At 35.1% G+C, this 26,523-nt stretch overlaps 2 protein-coding genes across 6 annotated transcripts in view; one reads left to right on the forward strand and one right to left on the reverse strand.

Moving 5' to 3' along the window:
• The window catches only part of SLC25A13 (solute carrier family 25 member 13), a 165,371-nt gene extending 162,425 nt beyond the window's left edge, over positions 1-2,946 (forward strand). For all 5 annotated transcript variants that reach the window (XM_039878040.1, XM_039878041.1, XM_039878044.1 and 2 more), the window contains 3 exons: positions 1,154-1,312; positions 1,407-1,497; positions 1,784-2,946. In XM_039878040.1, the coding sequence (XP_039733974.1) occupies positions 1,154-1,312; positions 1,407-1,497; positions 1,784-1,970 (437 nt within the window). In that variant the 3' untranslated portion in view covers positions 1,971-2,946. The remainder of the gene's footprint in view (positions 1-1,153; positions 1,313-1,406; positions 1,498-1,783) is intronic.
• A 16,308-nt stretch (positions 2,947-19,254) lies between these two features.
• DYNC1I1 (dynein cytoplasmic 1 intermediate chain 1) overlaps positions 19,255-26,523 on the reverse strand; it is a 276,198-nt gene continuing 268,929 nt past the window's right edge. Inside the window, exon 16 of the mRNA XM_039878046.1 lies at positions 19,255-20,189. Within this exon, the coding sequence (XP_039733980.1) occupies positions 20,079-20,189 (111 nt within the window). The 3' untranslated portion in view covers positions 19,255-20,078. The remainder of the gene's footprint in view (positions 20,190-26,523) is intronic.

A 26,523-nucleotide genomic window follows, 5' to 3' on the forward strand; every position in this document is an offset into this window, starting at 1 on the left:
TTTGAGGAGCTCAGTCAAGATGGAAGTGGAAGAGATTCAGCTTAGTAATAAAAATGCAAACGTGTACTATGTACTTCCCCAGATACCCATGCACACACTGTAACTTTAAAGCTGTCTGTTAGAAGGATGAGATGCAGTTGTGAGCCAGACCACGTTGGTTTGGACAGAAATTCTTACAGAATTATTAAGCCTTAAAAAAAGCAAAGGAGATTTATGCATCTGCATTTGACCAATTTGGTTTGGAATAGGTTCATAATGGAAAAGTAATAAAACCATAAGAGACAGTGTCTTCTGAGTACAGTCTCGCTTTTAAAAAATCTAAACATGGGCTGCCCCATTTTGAATAAAATGACTGTAGAAAACCGTCCCATTGGTAATTTTGGGAGGGTTTGTTGTTGTTGTTGTTGTTGTTATTGTTGTTGTTGTTGTTCCCTTTTCATTGATTATCAGCCAGTAGAAATTTTAAAGGGCTTCCTGCCGCGTTGCTTTTTTTCTTGGAGAGCGCCGCCTTGCTAAAAAGTAAAAGTGTTGCGGTTCTCTGTGAGTTTCTCTCTTCAAGAGTTTCACTCTACCTACTCATCACTTCTCTGGCATACAATAATGTATTTACGTCGTGTTTATTTAGCTATCAGTAAAGTCTTCTTCTGGTGTAACTGGAGAGGTTAGGGTTTGGAGGGGTCGGGGGCGGTTGAATGTGTGTGAGAAGGTACCTCCTGTAACTGCCAGCAGCCACAGAAAAGCATGAAGAGGAAACACATAACGAGCTTCACCTCTGAAAAATCGGACCTAATAACTTTGCGAGTTTCTGATTTCAAAAAAAAAGCCAAAAAAAACCCTTTCCCCATTTGTTTTCAACCACGTGAAATAGTGTGATTGATAAGTAATTCCTTAAAACCATTTAAGAATAGGAGCATAACAATGGATGGAGGTTAGGTGATTTCGGAGAAGCAGAGGTGAGGAGTGTCTGTAGGTGTGTCATCCTCCATCACTACAGACAACATAGTCACAGCTGTGCTTCTCAGAGGGGACAGTGAAATAGGCATTTGAATTCATCAAATGCTCAGCTTTCTTTCCACAGCCAGCAGTTCAAAGCACGGTTATTTTTATACAGTGAGAATGTGACCGGGCTGCGAATGTGTTATCCTTTCTGCAGGTATGCCCGCGGCCTCGTTAGTGACTCCTGCAGATGTTATCAAGACTCGATTACAGGTGGCTGCCAGGGCTGGCCAGACCACTTACAGCGGCGTGATAGACTGCTTTAGGAAGATACTGCGGGAAGAAGGCCCCAAAGCCTTGTGGAAAGGAGCTGGGGGTATGGAAATAACTTGTCCTTAACTAAATCTTTGGTATTAAGTAAAGTTTTTAAAATCTAATTACATCTGTTACTTCCCCCAATTTTTTTAAAGCTCGTGTGTTTCGATCCTCACCCCAGTTTGGTGTCACATTGCTGACATATGAATTGCTGCAGCGATGGTTCTACATCGATTTTGGAGGAGTGTAAGTATCGTTGTTAAATCTGCAGCTAAATTTGAGCTGCTTCTAATACTCAGTCATCATGGAAAAAAGTCCATTAACGTACACCCTATGGTGAAATAGAGAAGATGTAGGAAAATAGTGAAATCGTGTTATCAAACCCATTTCCAAGGGGAACGCATAACTGACTAGAATTCTACAACTCCTGTATGATGCAGATTTTCGGTATTTAAATGTCATTTTTTTACCAAATTTAAAAATAATAAATAAAACAAAACTCAGATTCTTACTCTGTTTTCTCTTCTTTTAGGAAACCCATGGGGTCAGAACCAGTTCCTAAATCCCGGATCACACTGCCTGCTCCCAATCCTGATCACGTTGGGGGCTACAAAGTGGCAGTTGCAACATTTGCAGGGATTGAAAACAAATTTGGACTTTACTTACCTCTCTTTAAGACATCAGCATCTACCTCAAAAGTTATCAGCGGAGGGCCCTAGGAGACTGACCCTGGGGTGTTGTGCTATAGCTTTGTTACATGGGGAAAGAGCGCCCATCTTGGGTTGAAGCAATATTTCATTCCTTTCACATCCATCTCTTGTTTAAATTCAAGTCCAGGCTTTTTATAAGGTGAAATCATTCATTTTCCTTGTGTTTTTTTTTTTTAACCAGGTCATTATAAAATTATTCATAATTACTCTTTGGGCCTCTGCTCACAAACTTGTTTGCATCTGACGTTGGCTGGGATTTGATCAACACTCACATGATTTGGGAGAAAGAGCAAGTCTGAATAGAAATTAGAGGTCTTCTCCTTAGATAAGGATTATAATCCCAAAGAGGCTACAGAAAGGCAATCATGGTGCTCAAAGTGTTCTGTGCATGTTTAACTGGTAGGAACATGGGTGCTAATTAGTAAAAGTGAAAAGCACTGGAAGCAATGAAAACATGATCAGAAATAGCCAGCCTGGCTTCAGGTTTTAACCATGCACTAATTCTGCCTCTGGATTATATTACGAAGCTTTTATGTGAAACATGTTTTTTTGTAATGAAAACCACATTGAAGATGTTTAATAATAATCATATTCTGTTACTGGTACCGAGACTACTAGTGAGAAGTCTGTGCTTTAGAGGAGTACTCTTGGCATTTTATTATATGGACAGAGAAACCATGAGATGCAGCACCTCTTCTAGATGTGCTAACTTTGGATAACTGCTCGTATGATACACCTGTGCTGATTACTGCCTATTTCAATAAACTCTGTAGGAAAATGCATGCCCCCTGTTCCTGGCACCTGCCCTAATTCCCTCCTGATCCCCCTGCAGTCGGCACCCATTTGCCCTCAAAATCCACTTTATCTTGAATCATGTAAGACAAATGTATTCTAATGTAAGTTTTTATTTAATTTGTGGTGCCTTGCATAATGGTCAGAGGGCTTGCGTGTTCATAAAGGAGGAAATAAACTATTTTTAAAGCTACTGAATTCTTTTTTTCTTTGTATGTCACATGGTGAATAATTGTCATTATCGGACTCTATATCTTTTGTTTTGAGGATTTTATTCATATTGGCATGGGTATATTCTGTTCTTTCAAGGCAATATGTACCCTCATTTTCAGTATGCCAGTATGCCATTTTCACAGTAAGAGATACTACGTTTAACCATCAATAAATAAGGAACCTAGCAAACTGACACTTTTATTCTAGTCATCCCCAGTACTTTCTGTAGTTTCTTATCATGAGAATTAAAGTAATATAAAGTTTCACTGGAAATTGGACATGAAACCTGGTATGAAATGATGGCAATTGTATTTTGTCCAACTCTTCCTCATACCAGAACTATATACCACTGTTTATCTGACATTTGGTAATTTTTGGCCAACACTATAACGATTTGGGGAAAGAAGCTTGTCTTGAACAGAATTTAGGGCTCTTCTTATACTACAGTCATATTTCTGAAGAGGCTACTGATTAATCTATTGGTAATCAATTAGAACATTTTCCTCCATAAGAGACAGCCATTTTTCAGTCTGTCTTGCTGTAGGTCAATAGGTTGACATTCAAATGCTGTTGAAAACTGAAAAGATCCAATGCTATCCATGAGTCTGATTTTTTTTTTTTTAAGTGAACAAAAGCTTGTTATACTTCCCAGAAATAGCACACCTACATACGTGGCTCCCTCCATGGTTTTAGTTTGGCAAAACCAAAGAGAAAACCCCTCCCTCTACCTATTCAATCCCCATCCCTATTCAATGTGATGTGATAAATGTTTACATTTAACCTCGAAGACCAGTCACCAAACTCCAGATAGGTCTTAGAAATGTGGGTGGTGTTATAATAACAAAGCACTCAAGCTTCGGGCCTTTGAATGCGGAGAAAAGTCCCTGAGTGTAAATCTCTGCATTATTTTCCTTCACTTGCATGAAATTCATAGAAGATTGAATTTTCATGGTATAAACACCGACCCAGGTATGGTGCATTGCTCTCCCTTCTTTGAGAGCTGTTGCATTTGTTGGGAGAGCATCTTGGCTTCACTTAGACTTACCTGTAGCTGAGAGCGAATCTCTTTAGTAAATGAGAAACCAGAGGTACCAGGAAGCCAAAGGAGACAGGCCCACAGGGCTGCGATTCTTTAAAATACTTGGCTTATTCTGTTTGGAGGATAGGCACTGACTTGAGACACTTCGAAGGAGGCCTCATTTCCATCTGAGTTCTCAGTGGGTGGTGTGACTGTGACATCCTTGAATAGGACTGCAATCACCCTGTGGTGAAAACCACGTCAAATTTGTTCTGGGTTTTCCTTCTTCCTGAAGTGACAGCACAATACGTCGCCAGTGTTGTGGCCACTGTTTGTGCAGCCTGCCTTTTCCCTCCTTTACACCGAGTAACTGAAAGATGTGCAACCCACACACTTGCCTACCCACCCAGCCTCCCCCTGCTCTGCCAGCCCCAGAGTCTCAGCTCTGCCCTTGGTCCACATCGTGATTGCTTTGGGGGTGGAAGAGAGGCCTGACTTTTGTAGCAGCTTTTTTTTTTTTTTTTTTTTTTCTGGAAGGAGGGGAAAAAATGTGAAGCTGACCACAAAGTGAACACACTGATTCTTGGGTTCCAGTCGTGGCTGGGTTTCTTGAGGCTGGGTGGCACGCTGTCGCCAAGCTCATGCTACACCTCATAACCCACAATCATTTGCTGAGCTCCCTGGGGTCGCCTTAATCCCAGCAGCCAGGGTTGCACAGGGGAAAATAAGAATCCTGGCACAGAAAGGAGTCATTTAAATGCTTATTGCATTTCAAGCTTCAGTTTTTACTTTGCTAAAATATTTACCATTTCTAGAAAACAATGTTAAAATTTTGTGCTTATATGTTATTTAATGGTGGGGGCTATGTAAACCTCAGGATGCTTACGTTTTGACAGTCTTCTGGAAACGTTTAACAGCACATAACTCAGCAAGCAGGGAATAAAAACGGGAACAAATTGTGCTTGAAACTGTAACCTCCTTCAGCTAGGTATTCAACAAGGCACATTAGAATTCCTCAGGTAGAGGGAGGGAAATCTCCAATAATGCAATTTGACGAATCCTGTCTCATGGCCCCATTTATCAACCTTCTAGATAAACCCTCTCTAAAAGTCATGTGACTTTTACCGCAGAAGCCATACTTGTGGGGATGAATTTGTATCTTTGCCACTGAGCAAAATCTGATTTTAAATTCAGGGTAATCAAATGCTTTCAGGATGTGGATTTTTCCAAAGATCTTTAAACGACATGTTCCCTGGTAAGAGCAGTGAAATGTTCTTTCCACAAATGGTACTGCCCACAGAGACGTGTGCCTTTTGTTTTACCTCTGGGAGTAACCCAGCCCTCACCAAAGAGTTCTGCTTTCTACAGACCGCAGGGGTCACTGCTTCATTTGAAAGTCTGAAGCAGCTAAAAGCATTGCCACCTCTTTCTTTTAAAACAGTGGCAACCTTCCAATTGAAAGCCCAGACCGGGCCCCATGAGGGTAAGGAACGGTGTCTTTGATTCTAGTTCCATAATGCCTGGAACTTAGTGGGCTCTTGATTATTATTTTGAAGGATGGATGGATGGATGAATGGATGGATGGATGGATGGATGAATGGATGGATGGATGGATGGATGGATGGATGGATGGATGGATAGTTTGAGAACTTTTTTTTTCAATGAGCAATCCATTATTTTCCTACTTTACAGGCCTTTTCTGCTGCTGAGTTCAAACCATAACTGAAAACAATCAGTCTTACACATTGTTCAGTTACTTTAAAAGTCATAAATATATCTTTCATCAAAGCAACTACAGCTATTTAAAATTGGTTTTTTAATTAGTTACTTTGAGTCAGGAACTATCATAAACTATAGGGTATCTAAATTAAAGTTTTAAAAAATCATTTCCTTTGAGATCAATATTACAGTAAGGTTAAGATATGTCATTAAAATAGCTTATCTGATCAATGACTATTAATTGTTTACGACTCATTCCCTCTCACTGCCTGACGTGTATGTGCCTTCTGAGGATGGTGGCAAGTTTTCCTTTAGAAGCTGCTGAGGGAACTCTTTCAGCAGGGTTTGTTTTTAGCTAATGCATTAATTGACTCCAAAAGAGTCCAAATGGAACACTCTGCTTTCATCTGCTGGGGTAACCTAATAAAATAATGTTGTTTGTTTTTAGATTCCTGGCTGTTAAGGGGGTTTTGCTCAAGGCAAAACCACAGTCCCCTCAAATAACTTTAGAAGGAAAATTAAGAAGACACACTAATTGTGCCTGTCTCAGGCTGCTTCTCCCAGGTCACAGACACACCCCCGCACACTGGTCTGGCCGCCGGAGCTGTACTGCCCACCCTGCTTTGATTCCTGCCACTTTGGAGGATGCTTGATTTTGCAGTGGAGCGGTTCTTATGGTGATCCTAAAACAGACTCAAGCTCTCAGAACAGATACTGAACCTCTCTGATTGGTTTCACGCTATAGTCCGTCCTATATGCTGGGGAAAGGAGAGTACAGGTTAATGAAAAAAGACTGATTAAAATAGTCTTATCTCTCATCACCCTGCTACCACCACCACCACCATCCTTTGCCCCTTATCCCAGTTCTTGCTCTAGTCTCTCATTGGCTGCTTTCAAATGAGAAAGGGGCAAATAATTCTACCCCTCCCCTGGAGTTCTGTGGCCAGTCAGAACCTGTTAAATATGATATTACATGCCAGGCATGATCTCATTAAATATTCCCCACAACCCTTAATATAGGTACAGTAAGTCCTCACTTAACATTGTCAATAGGTTCTGCGGCTTTAAGCGAGACGATATATAATGAAACCAATTTTATCCTCGGCTAATTGATAAAAAACAAGTGTTAGGTTTCTACAGCACCTTATCAATGTTAAAAAGAAATGACGTTGAATGAAACAATGCTATTCGAGGACCCAGTATACTATTCTTCTGCCTGTGCTACAAATGAGGAAACCAATCAGAGAGGTTCAGTATCTTGCTCGTGGTCTCTCAGCTAGCAAATGAGGGTGCTAAGATTTGAATCCAAGTCCGATGGCCACCCAAGTCTTGTACTTTCCCTATGAGGGTTTCTCAACAAAACTTAGTACAGAAAGTTCTTATGATAGTCTACGCCCAGAATTTCTTAATGCCCCCAGTTCTCAGTATCAGATGTATTATTCCTAGCTTAGAGTAGAAGGGAAGAGTGATCTCTGGTTATTTGCATTTGTTATCTCAGAGAATTCCAGAGCCTGAGGACCAGGTGAATCCTGACAAACCTTTTGAGGTTCATCTTAAAACTATTTTATAGCCTATTAAAGTCAGTAAAGAGAGTATTAAGGTAAATTTGAAGCATTTGCCCCACGGGCTTAAAATTGGAAGGTAATGTGGAAAAAGCAGAGGTAAATTTACAAACTGTTACAGTGCAACGTGATATGATGTGAACTGAACTGGACCATCTTAAATCTCTACTATAATTAGAAAATGCCATTCTTCAACAAAAATTGGAAATAATGGAAAACCGAGTTAAAAGTAAATATCTATGGGTACTTGGCCTCAAAGTGTGTCTGGAGGGAATGGAGACAGTTTACAGAATGTGGGATTTGCTGGAATTACTTTTAGACATAAAATCTCTGTCACCACTAATGGTGGAAAAGTCTTACTCTAGTCCCAACAAGTTTCTTGCTATCCCTAAAGTTAAAAGAGAGGGTATCTGTCACTGCATTTTGCTGCCCTCTCCCCCATTCTAATACAAATGAAAGCAGATTACTGACTCGCACCAAAAATTTATAGCATTTTCTTTAAATACATGTATATGTATGTATTAAAATGTTATATTCTACTCCGTTTTCAAGAATGATATTTCGAAGTGTGAATTTCTGTTTTGAAGCAGAATTTTCCTATATAAGCTTTAAGTAGAGAGAGATGCTTAATCAATTTGAGAATTTACGTCTCCTGACAATTAGCCACTCCGTGTAAGAGACTGCTTTTTATGATAACTTCTTAATTTGGGCTAGGTCCAGTGTTATCAAAGGCTTACACTGAGAGGAAAATTATAAAAATGAAAAATTGGGGATGGGGAAAACAGAAACAGGCATTCTTTTATTTCTTCCGAAGACAGAAGTGAAGTGAATGCCAATGTTTGTTGAATTTCATTACTGTGGAAAGTAGAAATTTCTCTACACTTTCAGTCTCAGGTTTTGTCCTGCTTCACTATGTAGTATATGCATCTCGTTCTTCCTAACTGAAGAAGCAGTTCACACTTGACTTGGAACTTCAAGTTCTCTGGGACCCCTACTTATAAAGTAAGTGACAGTTTGCCTCTGTGAGAGTGTATGTAAAGAAACCAGAAATCCTGTCTCTTTTTGGTACTTGAAATTAAGCATGGTATTTTTTCCTTTTATTAGATTTAGATCTCTTGATTTGGTTTAATAACTAAGCCTTCTAACACTACACATATCAAGCTAAGTTACTAGAAATTATAATGGCATTTGACATTAGTTGGATGTAAGGGATAACTGCTATCTTTTATTAAAGCTGTTTAAAAGTAAGTTTCAAAGTAACCACAGTACTGTATCATCAAAACCCTGAAGTAAATAAATAAATGTTTTGGCCTTTACATATACTGAACTCTAGTTTACTCCTTTCTGCCTTAAAAAGTATACCTTTCAGAGATTTCTACTTCTGGCCTTGATATAATAGTAGGGAAAACTAGAAAACGGGGGAAAATATATGATACAATAGTTTTAAAACTTTACGTATGAGGCAAAATAGGACTGTGAACTCTGAAAAAAAAAAAAAAACCAAGGTGAGACCTACTATTGTATCAGCTTACTGCGTGGAGAAAGTTTCCAGTCACTGTATAAGGAAGGGGTACCCAGACAGGGCCCAGCAGAATCCCCAAATTGAAGAGATGCAGATCAGAAACCAGGGAGGCGAAGAGAGCTAGAATTTGTAAGACAAAGTAAGACAGCTCTGCAGTTTTGCAGAGAGTTTCCAAATCTTTGAGCACTGATGGATGCATTTGTGAGAGAAAACTATATAACATTTCAGAAAGAACTATTGTAAAGAAGGAAGCAGAAAAATTCTGGAGCTCACAGAGGGGAAATGGTTTGTGTTCTCACCAGCAAGTGTAGAACATCTTTCATAATACATAAAACAACAGATAGAATCCTCAGAAGAAGGCTGTATTACAGATAGAGCTAAATTAGTCCTATGATAAAAGCTTCTCTGCCCTTAACAAAATGTAAAAGCCGACCTCAGAAAGACCCAACTGATTTCAAGTAATTAAATTGCTTGTCAGCACACAATTTAATACTAAAATCAATATAACAAAATATCGCAACTCACAATGTCAAATTCCCAATGAAAAATATAATTAAAAATCACTAATCATAAAAAAGAAATATAACCATAACAAAATGAAAAAAATCAACCAAAAAAATAGACCCAGAAATAACAAATGATGGAACCAGCAGCAAGGCCATTAAGACAGCTGTTATAAATAATTCATAAAGTCAAGAAGGTAGGGAAAACGAGTACACAATGTAGAGAGAAATGGGAGATATAAAAGACCAATGAAAACTACAAATCTGAAATGAAAAATCAACTTCATCGAAATACATTAGACACCACAAAAGTGAAGATCAGTTAAAACAAAGGCACAGCAAAGGAAATTCTCTAAAATGAGTCAGAAAGAGAAAAACAAATTCTTAAAATAATTTTTAGACAATACCTAGCAGGGTTACATATATGTATCTGGGGTCCCAGAAAAAGGGAAAACAGAAAAAAATTTTAAAGAAATAATAACTGAAATATCTCCAAACTTAAGAAAATTTATTTACTCACAAATCCATGAAGCTCATTGTACACCAAGCAAAGCAAACCTAAAGAAAATCACAAGAACATATATCATAATGAAAATGATGAAAGGCAGTGATAAACAAAAAGTCTTAAAAGCAGCTGGAGGAAAAGGTCCCATAACCTACAGAGAAAGATGATAAGAGAAGATTTCTGGTTGGAAACTACTTAAGGCAGAAAACAGAGTGACATCTTTAAGATATTGGAAAAACAGTGCCAACAAAGAAATCTATATCCAATGAAAATATCTTTTAAAAGCAAAGGCAAAATAAGACAGACAAAAGCTGAGAAGTCACATGCTGCTAGAATTGCAATAAAAGAAATGTTAAAGATAGGTCATTAGGTAGAAGGAAAATGATACCAGATGAAAATTTAGATCTACACAAAGAAATTAGAAGGGTTCTAATGAAAAATATAATTAAAAATCACTAATCAATAAGTAAATAATTTTTTTAAAAAACTTTTTATTTTTAAAAATGAAAATAAGTAAATAATTTTGTTAAAAAACTTTTTATTTTTAAAATTTCCTTAAAAGATAATTGACTCTTTAAAGCAAAATCAATAACGATGTATTATGAGGTTTATAGCACATACAACAGTAAAATGTATAATACTAATAGCATAAAAGAGAAGAGAGGGAAATGGAAATATACTGTCAAAAGGTTCTTATGCTATACGTGAAGTGATATACTATTATTTGTAGATTAAGCATAATAAGTAAATGATGGATGTTATAAACTCCTAGAGCAAACACTAAAAAAATGAAAAACAGATTTAGCTAATAAGATATTGGAGGAAACTTTTTTAAAAAATCAAAAGAAGACACAGAAATAGTAAAAACAAATAAACAAAAACAGATGGAGCAAAAAAAAAGAGAGCAAGATGGTAGGTTTGAACCTAACCATATTGATAAGTACATTAAATGCAAATGACCTGAACATCCCAATTAAAAGGCAGAGATTGTCAGATTTCATTTTAAGAAGGGCAAGGGCCAACTATATGATATCTAATAAAACCCATTTAAAATATAAAAACACAATTAGATGGAAAGTAAATTGATGGAAAAAGATATACCATGTAATCACAATTTTTAAAAAGCTGGAGTTGGCTATGTTATTAGCCAAAGTAGATTTTAGAAAGAAAACTATTAGTAGAGATAAAGAGGAACATTTTCTACTGGCAATGAGGTCAATTTATCACAAAGACATAAAATCCTAAATGTGTATGCACCTAATAACAGAGCTTCAGATACATAAACCAAAAACTAACAGAGCTAAAGAAGAAATAGAAGATACATGTGAAACATGTAAAATAATATTGGATGTCAACTGTAATTTAAAAAAAAAGAAATAGAAGAAATCCACAATTATACTTCCGATTTAAACACACTGCTCTTGATATAACAAGAAGAAAAACATATATAGGCATATAGAAGACTTGCACAAATTTATCAAATAATTAACCTAATTTATATTCATAGAATACTCTACCCTCCTTTCTTAAGCACAAAATAAATTTTACCAAGGTTAACTATAATCTGGGCCATGAAACAAGTCTCAGTAAACTTAGAATTGAAATCAAGCACATTGTGTTCTCTGGCCACAACAGAATGAAACTGAAATCAGTAACTGAAAGATATTTGGAAATTTCCCATATATCTGAAAAAAAAACAATATACTTCCAAACAAGCCATGGGTCAAAGAAGAAATCACAAGGATATTTAGGAAATATTTTGAACTGAATGAAAACATAAACACGACATATTAAAATTTTTCTGATACATTTAAAGCTGTGTTTAGAGAGAGAGACATACTATTAAATAGTTACATTAGAAAAAATGGAAGATCTCAAATCAATTACCTAATCTTCTATCTTAAAAAACTAGGAGGAAAAAAGAGCAAATTAAACTCCAAAGATACAGAACAAAAAAATAATTTAAAAAGCAGAAATCAATGAAACAGAAGACAGAAAAACAATATAGGAAAACAATGAAATCAAAATTTGGGTCCATAAAGAGATTAATAAAATTGAAAACCATTAATCATATTGATCAGAAAAAAAAGAGAAAACAACAGATCGCCAATATCAGAAATTAAAACAGGGCTATTACCACAGATTCTACAGAACAATAATAAAGTGGTAACAAATGCTATGAACAAACTTATGCCAATAAATTAAGCTACATAGATGAAATGGATTCCTTGAAAGATATAGCTTAGCAAAGTTACTGAAGAAGAAAGATATAATATGAATACCCCTATTTAAATAATCAAATTCTTAAGTTTAAATATCTTTTACCAAAGAAAAATCTAAGCCTAGATGCATTCATTCATTGTCAATTTCTACCAAATATCAAAGGAAGAAATAATGAAAATTCTAGAAAATCTTAGCAAAAATAGAAGGTGAGGGACCACTTCCCAAACCATTTTATAAGAACAGCATTGCCACACTATCAAAATCAAAGACATTATAAGACAAAACACCACAGACCAATATTTTTTTGTAAACAGAGACACAAACATACTTTTAAAAACTGAACAATTAGACTCTAACAATATATAAAAGGGATAATCCATTACGGACAAATGGGGTTCATCTCAGAAATGTAAGTTAAGTATAACACTCAAAAATAATGTAGTATACTGATTAAAAAGAAAAATTATGATTATTCAAATTAGATTTGGAAAAAGCACTTGTCAAAATTCAATACTCATTTAAAAAAATTCTCACAAACCAGGAATAAAAAGAAACTTAATCTGATAAAAGATGTCTACAAAAAAACCTATAGCTAATACATACTTTATGTGAAAGACTCGATGTCCTAGTTAATGTAATAAGATTAAAAAAAAAAATTGGAGAAAAAGAAGTAAAACAGTCAATATATAAAAATCTGCTATATTTCTACATACAATTAACAATATCTGAAATAAAAAATTATAAATGTTCTAATAATAACATTAAAAAGTAATATTGTTCAAGACAAAATGGAGCAAAATAGATATTAGAAAACATACCTATAGAACAAAAAACTGTCAAGCTAGAATTCTATATAGAAAAAAAGTACGCTTCATAAATGAAAGCAAAATAAAGACATATTTAGACATACAAAAACTGAGGAATTCATTCTCTTGCAGAATCTCATACAGGATATGCCAAAAGAATTTCATTGATTGAATAAAGATGACATTAAGTGGAAAGATCAGAGTTCCAAAAAGAAATGAAGAGAACCAGAAAAATATATATATTTTTTAAAACCTTTAAAACTTATCTTTATTTTATAAATTACTTTTAATCCTCAAAACACTATTCACTGAAGCAAAAATAATACAGTGTGTTGTGGGATTTAGAGCAATATAGATGTAAAATACATGACACTAGGGGAACAAAGGACAAACAAAGAAGTAGTATAACATCATTTGAAGATAGTCTGTAATTAATTAAATATGCTTATTATATTTCTGTGAAACCACTAAAAATAATAGAGGTCAACAGATGAAATCTAATACAATACTAAAAATCACCTGAGCCATCAAAAAGAACAGGAGAGGATGAACAGAAGAACAAAGGATGAATGAGATCACTAAAAACCAAATACCAATGCAAAAAAAAAAAATTCAACCATGCGAAAAATTACATTAACTGTATGTGAACTAAACCCTCTAATTAAAAGGCAGAGACTATTAGGTTGGATTTTAAAAAGAAAAAAAAAAAACACTTTAAGCTGTTTAAGAGAAACAAATTTCAAATATAAATACACAGATGGATTAAAAGCAAAATGGTGGAAATGACCTCAGTCAAAGTGGTAAGGTCAGGAACTCCAAATTCTGTCTCTCCATAAAAGCAATAAAAAGCAGGCCAAAACTCTCAAAATCCAGTTTTTCTTGAACTCTGAGAATTAATCAAAGACTTGTAACAACAAATCTTGGGGAACACTGAAAAAAACTACTGATTCTCAGAAAAAATAGTAAACGTTGTAGTATTTTAATTTACACTAGTCTTATCCCCTCACCCTAGTCCAGCAGTCGCTCTGAAAATAACAGCTCACTTTCCTGGTACTGCAGGGACCGTAAAGTACCTCATTCACAAATAATTCTAATTATTTGTTCTGATCTGTCCAGTCCTTCCCTGGTAGTCTATCACAAAATGCTTGTCTTTATTTTACCTAACTCCTAGAATAGGCTCAGTGCTAACTGCTTCCGGACAGGCATTTGTCAAAAACATTCACAGGCTAATATCTTAGTTACAGCTGTCTGAGGTAATGAATAATAGTTAGGGCAAACAATAGATTAACCTAACACTTGAGAGGACAAGCTAGGAAATAAGATGTCTGTGAGGGCTTTGAATAACTCTTGACATATTCCTGGGAATCTGAAGAACATACACACTTACTCAGTACTGGGCATATACTCAGAAAAGACGCGAGGAGACCTTAAGGTCTCAACTCCTGATGATCTTGAGACTTCGATTACTGCAAAAACAGGAAGTAAAGGCTAATGCAGAGTTGCAAACTGCCTGGCTAAATGGTAAGAGTACACCTCAACACATACATGAGCTCTTTGGCAAAGACTGGAAGTTTTTGTTTGTTTGTTTTGTTTTGTTTTGTTCCAGGCATGTAAGGAAATCTCTGTCTGATCATTAGCTAAATATCAAATTAACAGAGACTTCAGGGGCCATCCACGACACAGAAAACAGACTGTGCAGAATTAGTCCAGAAAATTCACTAAATAAACAACAGTTAATGCAGAAACAGCAATAAAGCTTGAGGAGGAGAGAGTTGCACATTACAATATTATGAATACTGGGTGTCAATTAATATTACAATCACTGAGTATATTACAATACCCAGTTTCAATGACAAAAATAAGTACATATGCAGAGAAGCAACAAAGTATGGCATATACACAAGGAAAAACATCAATAGAAACTGTCTGAAAAAACTCAGATATTGTGTTTTCCAGGCAAAAACTTTAAATCAGTTATTATAAATATAGTTAAAGAATTAAAAGAAACCATTTCTAAAGAACTAAAGGGAAGTATGAGAATGCTGTCTCAACAAAGAGAATATCAATAGTCAGAAATTATTTTTTTAAGCCAAATAGAAATTTTGGAGTTGAAAAGCACAATAACTGAAATAAAAATTTCACTAGAGGAACTCAACTTTACACTTGAATAGTGTAAAGAAAAAATAAACAAACATAGAGAAGGGTCAATTGAAATTATACAGTCTGAAGAACAAAAAGGAAACAAAAGGGAGAAAATTGAACAGAGACCTGAGGAATAGCATCATGTGCATCAACATACACATGATGGGAGTTCCAGAAGGAGGGGAGACAGAGAAAGAATACTTGAAGAAGTAATGGCTGAAAACTCCCCAAATTTGATGAAAATCATTAATCTACACATTCAAGAAGCTCCATGAAATCCAAGTAGGACAAAATCTAACAGAATAAGTGTATTTACCAAGGATACAAAATATTAGGTCAATATTTAAAAATAAATTTTATTTCTGAAAACCAGGAAAAACATTTGGAAAATAAAATTTTAAAATAATGTGTATAATAGAATAAAAAATGAAATAAAAAATAAAAAAATCCAGAAAAGATGTGTATAACCTATACACTAAAAATATTAGTGAGATAAATTAAAGAAGTCTTCATAATTGAAAAGATAAACCCTGTTCATATACTGGAAGAATCAAAATTGTTAAGATGTCCATTTTCCCAAATTGGTGTATAGTTTAAATGAAATCCCAGTTAAATCAAAGAGGTACGTTTAAAAAAAAAAAAATGCATAATGATTCTAAAATTCATGTGGAAACACAAAAGACCTAGAATAACTAAAACAATCTTTCAAAATGAATAACTAAGTTGGAAAACTTATACTACATTTCAAGATTTAGTAAAAGCTATAACAATCAAGACAATGTAGTAGTGTATAAAATAGTGTATAAAGGACAAACAAATTGCTCAATGAAATAGAATAGTGTTCTATATATACACCTATATATGTATATTGGCAATTGGCTTTTTACCAAGAACGCTAATTCAATTTAATGGTCAAAAAGAAAATGATCTTTTCAGCAAATATTACCAAAAACAGTTAAATATCTGTAGGTTAAAAAAAAAAAAAGTTTTGACCACAACCTTACTCCATACACAAAAATTAATTTAAGACCCATCATAGACCTAAATGTAAAATTTAAAACAATAAAATGTCCAGAAGAAAACAAATGGTGGTATCTTTGTGATCCATGGCAGGCAAAGATTTCCTAGAAAGAACCATAAAATACCAAGCATAAAAGATAAATATGGGTAAACTGGACTTCAACAAAATTAAAAATTCTTTGTACCGAAATATTTTATTAAGAAAATGAAGTTCCAAACCACAGACTGGAAAAAATATTTACAATTATTAAGATAAATAAGAGGTATAAGAATGGCCAAGAAACACTTGAAAAGGTGCTTAAAATTACTAGACATCAAATATCTACAAACTAAAATCAACTAGATATTATTTCATATTCACCAAAATGGCTAAAATAGAAAGGACTAATAATATTAGCCATTGAAGAACCTGTGGAACAATCAGTACTCCGATGTTTTATTGGTCGAAATGTAAAATGGTATCACCAGTCTGCAGAACTCTTTGAAGTTTCTTATAAAGTTAAACATCGAATTACCATATGACCCAGAAATCCCAATCAGTATTTATCTAAGAAAATAAATGCCTACAAATAGAACTGTCCAAGAATATTCACAGCAACATTATACAAAAAGGCTTAAAATTGGAAATAACACTAGTGTTCATCAACTGGTGAATGAATAAACAAATTGCAGTATAATCCTAAAATGAGATACTAGTCAGCACTAAGAAGTAACATATTACTGAAATATTTAGCACATGAACAAATGTCAAAAAAATTATACTGCATAGAATAATCCAGGCATAAAATAAGACATCCTGTATGATTTCACTTATATGAAGTTTAAGAACAGCACAGGCAAAACTAATCTATGTTGACAAAAATCAAAACAACGATTGCTAGAAACGGCATGAAAGAATTTTCTGTGCTTATTAAAATGTTCTGTATCTTCTGTATCTATGTTGACAAAAATCAAAACAATGATTGCTAGAAAGGGCATGAAAGAATTTTCTGTGCTTATTAAAATGTTCTGTATCTTGTTTTGTCTGGTAGTTAGCTGAGTGTACATAATTATTAAAACTTGTTGAATCAAACACAATATACATGCATTTTATTTACATAATTATACCTCAATAAGAATACAAAATATACTTTTCTTCATTTTAATTCGACTGATAATTTTTAATCCTCTTTCTTTCTCAGTGCTCTCTCGGAGATAGGAAACATCAGATGCTTTTAAGCTCATCTCCAGTTGTTGTTGCTGTTTTAAACTATGGCTTCTTCAATATTGACATTGACATTAGGCCTTTAGGGAAGCTGTTACTTTCAAAGATAAAAAGTTAGTTGAAAAATTAGTCAGTCAGAGGAATGACCTTAATTAAAGGGTGGAATTTTGAAATATATGTGCATGAAGGTCTATAGACTCAATGCTTTCAGCATTCTGGACAGAAGAAACAATTAGTACAAAGGGCCTACGATTAGATGTGCTTGGTGTGTCAAAAGCAGAGTGAGATTGGAGTACTTGAAGTGGATTAGAAGAGATTAGAGTAATTGGATATAAGATCAGAGAGAAAGTTAGAGTCAGATCATATAGGGCCCATGGGTCACTTTAAGGATTTTGACTTTTACTCAAAGTGATGTGAAAGCCATTGGTGTGTTTTGAGCTGAGTTCAGTGTTGTAATAGCATCACTCAAATGGCTATACTGAGGAGATAATGAAGAGGTCAAAGGTGGAAGCAGGGAGATAAGTTAGGAGATTATTCCAAGAATTCATGAGAGAGATGATGATGGCTTGGGGTAGGATGATAAAATCTATATTGACTTGTGGCCACTTCTTCCACACAAAATAGATGATTAGGTGTGCACTTCACAGCTCTGTCTATTGGAAAGTTTCTTCCTCTTTACTATCTTTCAAGATCACCCTTGATAACGCAATTGTCAGCCACTTTCAGTTTTCACCCACAAACTGAGCCAACCCATATGTAGACCAACTCTGAATTTTTCCTTTATTCAGCTGATCATAGAGAACCCACCCTACATGTGACCATGTAGGCAAGCATGGAAAAATGGGTGCTGGTAAAATCTTATTGGGTAACAGTGGGCTTCTGAGCTGCTGGTTTATGCAACTTACTCATGCCCTCTGGTCCTGCTCAGATGTACATCCATCTTGCAAGGGGTTTCTGCTGGATCTGACCAACGTTATGACTTGGTGAGGCTGACAAAACTCAAATTATAATGGACTTTTTCAATGTCTAGTATCGTCATATCTCATGGTGAAGAGCTCTATTTCTATTAGGACTCAGTAACATGCCAGGAGCTGTTTCTCAAAAGTCACGTAATTCTTTGCTTCAGATGGCATGGCCTTCCTTCGGAACCCCACAGGCCACTGTTGTGATTTCCCGACTGGGATTTGTCATGAGTTCCATACCACGTGCTTTCCCACTATCGACACTTCTAATACCATGGAACTCTTGTAATCCTTTATGTGCTTCATACAAGTGACTCTGGCCTTTGTACTTTTCACTCATTGAATTATTCAGAGTTTGGTCTATAATAGCAACTCATAGATTATTGATTATTCTTGGTCCTTTGGTCTATGCTTGAGAAATTCTTTTCACCCTAGTACTTTTTATCAAATTGTTTTAAAACCTATTTAAGACACTCACATTTTATCTTTAAATTTTTAATTTCCATTTACAAAGAATTTCAATATATATGTACCATAGAGCACCTGGAGAAAAGCATATCGTTATTTTAAAAATAAAAGAAATCCCACAGTTCAAAGAATCCCTATTGACAAAGCACCATGGAAATTCTCTTCCTAAAGAGCTGAACGTCTGTCTTCAAATGTGTTTCATAACTCAACCACTATTTATTTTCATTCTCTCTAGGCATGAAATGACTTTTTGAAAAAAAAATATTCATTAGGGTTGTTTATAGACATATTTCTTAGTCCAATAGTAATAAACATAATTTTTCTGGTGTAAATAAATTTTTTAAAAAGTGAAATGTGTAGCATTTTTGGTATTTGTGCATCTTCACCTATTTTTCTTACTCCAACATTTGAGAGTTTTTGGCCAAGAGTGGCTCTGGTGAAGGAGATAAGGGAGAGCTTTCCAAAAAACCACACACATTCCCTCATAAAAATAAAGCAAGAGTCGTGGTTTGAGTCCAGCCAGGTGGCTGCCTATAAATTCATGATCAATCTTTCACATGACCCAAATGGATCTCCCCCACTCCCTTCTAATCAGGCTTCCGCCGAGTAAAGGATTTATCCACACTGGTGCAGATCTGGTTTGAAACATTTTATTGGCAATACTGCTGTCATATTTAGGAACTCTAAACTTTTGTCAGACTGCATTAGCTTGAATGACAAGTATCAATGGTCAACTATATTTGAAATATTGTAAAAGTACCTAAAAATATAGGCATTAAAATTCATTCTGTTCACTGCAACAAATCCCTAAAGATTTCTTGTCCTCAATGGAACTGGCATACTGTAATTGTTATTTGGAACTTAATGTAACCTCAACAGCAGCAGAGACAATACAGTCCTCTCATTATGCACATGCTCTAGGATCGTTTATTTTAATGCTTTCAAATAAATATGTTCCATGCAGCATACCACAATAAATAAGGAGCAGCAATGTTCTTCTAGTAAATCCATTCATAATGTGAGTCACCATGTAAAACACCACATCTCAAGTCTTTGGCCCTGTACCATATCATGAAGCACACCACATCTGCACCTAATCATATCTGGCTTCATATGGATTTAATAGGACTATGCCAGAAGTGCATGTAAGCACAAATTTAACCAGAGGTTTTCAGCTATTAAATACAGCTACTAAGTAGTTAAAAGGCAACAACTAAACCCCTTAAAGGTCCCCCCCTCCTTATTTTTGAGACAGAAATATAAAGATAGAAATGCTCTGATGAATTTCAGGTTAGTGGAAAGCAGGGTAGGACACCTTTGGAATACTTGGAGCAAAGCTGGCAAAATATGGGACCCAAATTGTCACAGCAATACTAATACTGAATGGACACTGAATGTGAGTGGCACTGAGCTCTAGAAGGTGAAAGTGGGGGCTGGAGTGGGGGCGGCTCACTTCCTCTAGGCAGATAACTCCACGGTGCCTTCCTCCTCGCTATCAGCTCTATTAGCACGAATCTCCACGAGGGTCCTGGCAAATCGGGTCCATTCATCATTGTGGGGTACTGCAAGCTGCAAAGCAAATCAATGGAAAATGGTGAACAAGATATCTCTCATGTCCAAAAGCATTGAAGCCCGCGTGACTGTTCCTCCTGAAGCTGATGGTTCCCTCGGAATGTAAAGGAAACCAGACAGTCTTCTTCCTTGAATCGTGTAGGTCCCTGAAGTGCTGCTCTGAAACTGACAACTCAAAGAAATACTATTGCTCTCGAAAGAGAAATCACACAGGGAATTAAAAAAAAAAAAGTGAAAACTTATGTAAACTATACAATTACGTATAGCAGCCACATTCAAGCACTTTTAGTAACGAAAATTCATCATAAGCAAACCAGACTTACAGAGAACACAGCAACAAAAACTGTATTATTGACTAGGATTTTGAAATAACTGTGGCATTGTCTAAGTCAAGCTATTGATCCTTTTTTAAACATGTTGTTAATATGCTAATATACATGACAAAAGTCTAGCTTACATATACAAAGAAATCTTACAACTATGAAATAATGCCTTGGCTTTTCCAGCAAGATCTTACATGATGATACCTATGAATAATAATAATAGTAGCTAAAATTTACCAAGAGTTCTGTTCTACGTACTTTACATGTCTTAACTCATTTCTCACAACACTCCAATGTAGGGTAATGTTTAATTCTACAAGGTAGTGTTTAATTCTACAGAAGAAATCAAGAAACACAAAGATTAAATCATCTTATCAAGGTTGCATAGCTAGCAATATCAGTGCCAATGTCATCTGGTTCCAGTATTTACATCCTTAGCCACCACAACATAGTGATTTGCTGGAAAAAAAAAAAAAAAGGCGGGAGGAGGGTGGCATTACTTGTAAAGTTTCCCAAATAATATCTTCTTCTGTGCAAAATTCAGTGAGGAGAATATTAACTGTACCCAGTACAAATTGCACGTATGAATTTTTGCTGGCTGATTTAAAGGATAATGATTTCTCTGCATAGCATCCAAAATGAATTGCTTAAAGATATCATGCAAGTGTTTGAAATAGAAAAGAGAATTATTTGAAGATGAGATGCAGGATCAAGTAGAATTCTGAATGGTTTTCATTTTTATGTATAATAAAACTGATTTAGACTGTAGAGACATTTTCTTGGAGGAGTCTATAAAATGGCATAATCCATCTATATAGGTGTTAGTGCTAGATATACTATCCACATTTTCTAGAAACATTAAACATTACATTTTTAAAAATAAAAAAAGAGGAAGCAATTCAATCTAAGCTTTGAAATCATTTCCAAAGCTGAAAAACTCACCTCCATGTAGACCAAATGATTAGAACTTTAAAATGTATATTACAGGGAATGATATTTTCAGATATCATCTGTCCAAGACAACTTATTGGAGAGTGGCATCATCATTCTACAAAGTATGTCCTTCAATTAGTGTTCTAGTATTAAGGTTAAATGTTTCAAAAATATAATTTTGGAAATGATATACAAGTGAGGGAAATAAGTTCTGCTTCTTACTTTGAGGAATGTAATACCACTAAGAATTCTCATTTAGTCGTATGAATGAGTTTTTAAATGGTTACTTCCCTAGTTATTAAAATGAATCCAAATTTATTTTTAGGCAATGACATAAGTTCACAATAGTATTGAATAACTCTGTTATTCCTTTGCTCAGTCCATTTTCCCTTCTTTCAGCTCTTTTCCTAGGTTCCACTATTCTTCAATTTTCTCTTCAATTTTAGAAAATACTGCATTAGGGAAAATGAAGCCCTCAAAATAAATGATACAAAAAACCTAACAAAAGCATAAGCAGTAAAGGGTTGATATCGTACTTATATGAAAGAAGAGGTCCACTATTTCTTTTCTCTCCTCCAACTCCTGACCAAGTCCTTCCAAAAAGAACCACAAAAGCCCAAGAAAAGACAAAAGCTAATCATGATAACATATTTATAACTTTTTCTCATATAAGGTGAGAAGCAAGCTAAAGCTAAAGCACCTCATAACTTCACATAACTTTAAATACTGGAAAAAGGCAGGCCTCACTGATAATACATAGTATATCGTTCATAAAGATCAATATACTCTGAGAACTTGGCTCCTAAACATAACACTACATCATTGGTTATAATGGTGCAAATTTAAGTTAATATATGATGCCATATGCAACATTTCATTGACAGTAATATCTAGAAACTATCTACTAAAACAAGAAAATAGGTAAATATGTTTACATAGTTTCATGTAGTAGTAATGACAAGACTATTAAGAAACAACATCAATAAAAGATTATGAAACATTAAGGTTTGAATACGTGCCCAGATACAGTTTGCGACAGAATTTGGTATCATTTACAATAGATAGTTACACATCTAACTTTTCAAAATTTAATTTTATTAAATTTAAATGTTTCTGATAAACAAACAAAAATACCCTACAATGGAACTACATTTGACCTTTTCCACCCCCATGCTTCTAGAAACTTAAATTGATCTACCTCATCCTATTACACGTTTTCATCTAGTTGACTATAAAAATAACCCAAGATGATTGTAATGTTAGATTTAGAAAGTGAACTGCAGACTGCCCCATTTTTAGCATTAAATATCACCATCAGGAAGCACTTTAAGTATAATCTTAGCATGAATGTGTGACTGCGTGTTCACAGGCTGTTTCCACACCTAAAGAAATAATTTTTGGCATTTGAATTACTTGTAGGTAAGACTAAACAGGTATACTAACAAACAAGAAGACCACTCTTTTCATTTGACATCTTCGGCTGTAAATAGCACCTGTTTGGACAACACTGTCCTTCTTACCTTTGGCACTTCCCGACTCTTCTCACCTGGTTCTGTCTGTTTAGAACTCACTAGTAAGGGGCTCATGAGCACGAAAGCAACTGAGACTTTCTCTAGGAGACTTGTAATCCAATAATGCCTCAATCTTTAAGTAGGGAAAATCTTTGCTCAAGTTTCTAAACCCAGTTAACCCATTTCCCATTTAAAAAAAAAGTGCAGCTCGCTACCAGCGTTAATTTTATATAAACACGCTCTTAGAGGCTGAAGCAAATCTGACTGGTTTTCAATGTGAAAATAAAATATAAAAACTGTTCTTGGAGTTATTTCTAAGCAGAACTTGTCTCTAATCCTAATGTAGCAGAAATGTATACATAAATCATATTCATCAGATGAATCTTTGGCTAACAACTGTTCAAGAATGATGTTAACATCACGTGTAGGAATGCTACGTTTTCTAGGATTTGATATTTTCAGCAGTCAAGGATTACTATATTTTGTAAATATACTAAAAACAGAATGCTATAAATAGAACGATGTCATTTGTTTCCAAACACTAATGACAGAAGTGAAAATAATAATAAAAGCGAGATATTTTGTGGCAAACTTTGGGGGTAAGGTTAGGATTGTAACCCATGAGTTATCTCGGGGTAAATGCCGCAGCCATAAGCACTGCCGGCAAATATTCTTGGAGCATATGGGAAATGGGTTAAAGAAAACCATTGCTCTCATGTCCTTTGAACTAGCGTACAAATTTATTCCACCAGCATGGACTGAGTACCAACTCTATGCCACTCACTATGCCAGGGATTAAAGATACAGCAGTGAATCATTTTGGCATATGATGACTATGAAATACAGATGAAAATTAATTATAATGTGTTCTTAGGTCAACATGTGTAAATACTGACATGGTTTTTCTTTTTTAACTTTACTGACATTCAAAATATAAATAGCCTAAAATTTACGTTCTTACAGTGACAACTGTAGCATTTCTCGGTGTATGTTGTGTGTCAGGCCAAGTATTGGGAAGCAAATGGCATATGAATGACTTGGCTTCAGCATCTCTTCAAGTTTCTGTCAAGGCATTAAAGGCTAAATCTAGAATATCACTATAAAATTTTTCCCTTAAAAACAATAGTTTAAAATAATTTTCAAACAATTTACGTCTGTGCTAGGAAAAATATTCACAACTTTCTAATGGTGATAATTAATTTCAATTAATTAAAAAATCTATTAGAAGCAATGTGAAGAAAATAGCTCATAGTTACATCAAAAGAATACTATAAGGAAGGACTCGCAAAAATTGTCCAGTATTGTACTGAACTAAAGTGGATCTGGAAACATTTTCTGCCTTCAGATTCATCCGCCAAAGTCCACATCCTAGGTCAGGGATGACTCAGATTTTCCCACCACTTCATATACAGGGTTCACCAACAGCTAGTTCACCCCCGATGAGATGACTGTTTTCTAATTTTTTGCTAAATGTGTAAAGCATTTTTATGCCAAAAAGAGTCAGGGTGCTGATTCCTGAAATAACAAAATCTTAGCTCTAAGAGTGACCACCTTTTAAAGCTTTGATATGACCCTCTTTTTACAGCCAATGCCAAAGGTAGTTACTGAAGTAGCAATTTGGCCATATGAAGGAGGTGAAATGAACCTCAGATTTGGACAAGAGAACTACATCCTGCTCTCATCTTGGTTACTGGCAATGGTCAGGCACTTAACCTCTCATTGCCTCAATTGTAAAATAGGGATGATGGTGTCTGACCCATTTATCAACAGAGATGTGGAGAGGAAAAGAACAGTAATCTAAGTGAAGAAAATACTATTAGTTTATCACAGAATAGTCACATGTTCTTTTTCTTTAAACTACCACTCAGATTGAACACGTTCTTAAAACTGATATGTAAATGGCATACATATTAATTCTATAACATTTGCGTGGTTTGGTTTTTGTTTGCTTTAAGAATTAATTCTGAAGTTTGCTATGTGAAGACATTAGGACCAGCGTGCAAACCTCTCTTTAACAAGCAGGAGACAGAAAGTACAGGGAGCTGAATGATTTGCTAAAGACCACATGACTTTCATGCGTTGTTGTTAATGTGAGGCAATCAGGAGCCTCACCCCTTTAAGAAATGCCAGCGTACCAGGGCAGAACGGCAGGTAATGTGTTTTCAATCACCTGCTAAGCGTCTAAAGATTGTTTTTAATGTTCTTAAGATCCTTAGGAGATGAAAGGTTATCTTAATAAGAGCAAAGTACAGAACTTGTGGAAAAATTCATGAAAACTGATCATTTTAGTCCCCCCTCTTCACTACTTCTGAAGCTGTGTCATGGGTCTGTCCCTCCCCTCTGCTGGAGTGGACTGGAAGGGGCCTCTGGACCCTACCCATGCCATTCCCACATGGCTCATCAGCCTAACCACTGGCTGTCTAGCAAGGGCTTCTTGTCACTTACAGGGAGGCACAGATTGTATTAAACTAGATTTTGAGAATGGAGCCAGGGTTGACTTTTTCCGTCTCAGATACCAGCCAGAGCATGCCTTCTTTCCCAGCTCTGCCACTTATGTGCTGTGTGTCCTTTATATTTTAACATCTCTGATCTTCACTTCCTCATTTGTGAGAAAGGAATTTTGAGACCCATCTCCTAGGACTGTTGTGAATATTAACTATGACCACAACAAAAAGAGGTTAGCACAATGCTTGCTCTTTAAAATAAAGGATGTTGTTTTTCCTGTTTTTCCTTCATGTTTATCCCTCTCTCCAATATATTTTTTTTTTGCTTCCTTCCCTCTTGTCTTTCTTCTATTTTCTTTTCATCTACATAGAGCCTTATATTTTATCACATTTGATATCTTAAAAACCAACACAAATAATTTCCTAAATAGTCACACTTTTAATAATAACTAAGTTTCATGAGCTGGGTGTGGGGAAAGGGTTCTTTCAGATCACAAGAAAAATTCTGTCAGAGTACTTTTCATTGCTCATTTGAAAAAAATCAAATTTGAAGTATCATTATTCTTTGTAAATATGTACATATACATATGTACACATATACATACATATTTTTTATTTTTCAAATATGACTAATGCAGCTTTATCTAGCTATTTCCTTTCTACAGTAGGATTCTACATTTTTAGCTCAAGTCGTAAGGTTTTGTAACCGCTGAACATGCTGTTATAAAAATCGAATGACTTTTTATAACCAGGGTTAAACACACAAATATCATTCATGTGTCCTTTTTTATAAGCACATGGCTAACCATTTTGAACAGTCCTCAGTCAAGCCTACCTCATTTGTTAGTAATTTTAAAGGGTTTATAGTACCTAGCAGCTGATTTTAAATAGCTCCCTTATCTGCAGTAACTCCTACCAGCCCGATGCTGTATATTTTATGGTAAAAATATCTGTCTCAAGCCTTACTTAACATAAAAGTAGGTTAATAAATTTTTTTAAATAATTAAGACAGAAAAGTATTCTGTAATTTCAGTTTGGTTTCTCAGATACATTAAGCATGGCAAACAAATTAAAATGAGTAGGACTTTGGGCTTCAGGATAAGTATTCCATGGATGTGTG

Source organism: Pteropus medius, unplaced genomic scaffold, assembly GCF_902729225.1.
Source record: "Pteropus medius unplaced genomic scaffold, Ma_sr-lr_union100, whole genome shotgun sequence".
NCBI lineage: Eukaryota > Metazoa > Chordata > Mammalia > Chiroptera > Pteropodidae > Pteropus > Pteropus medius.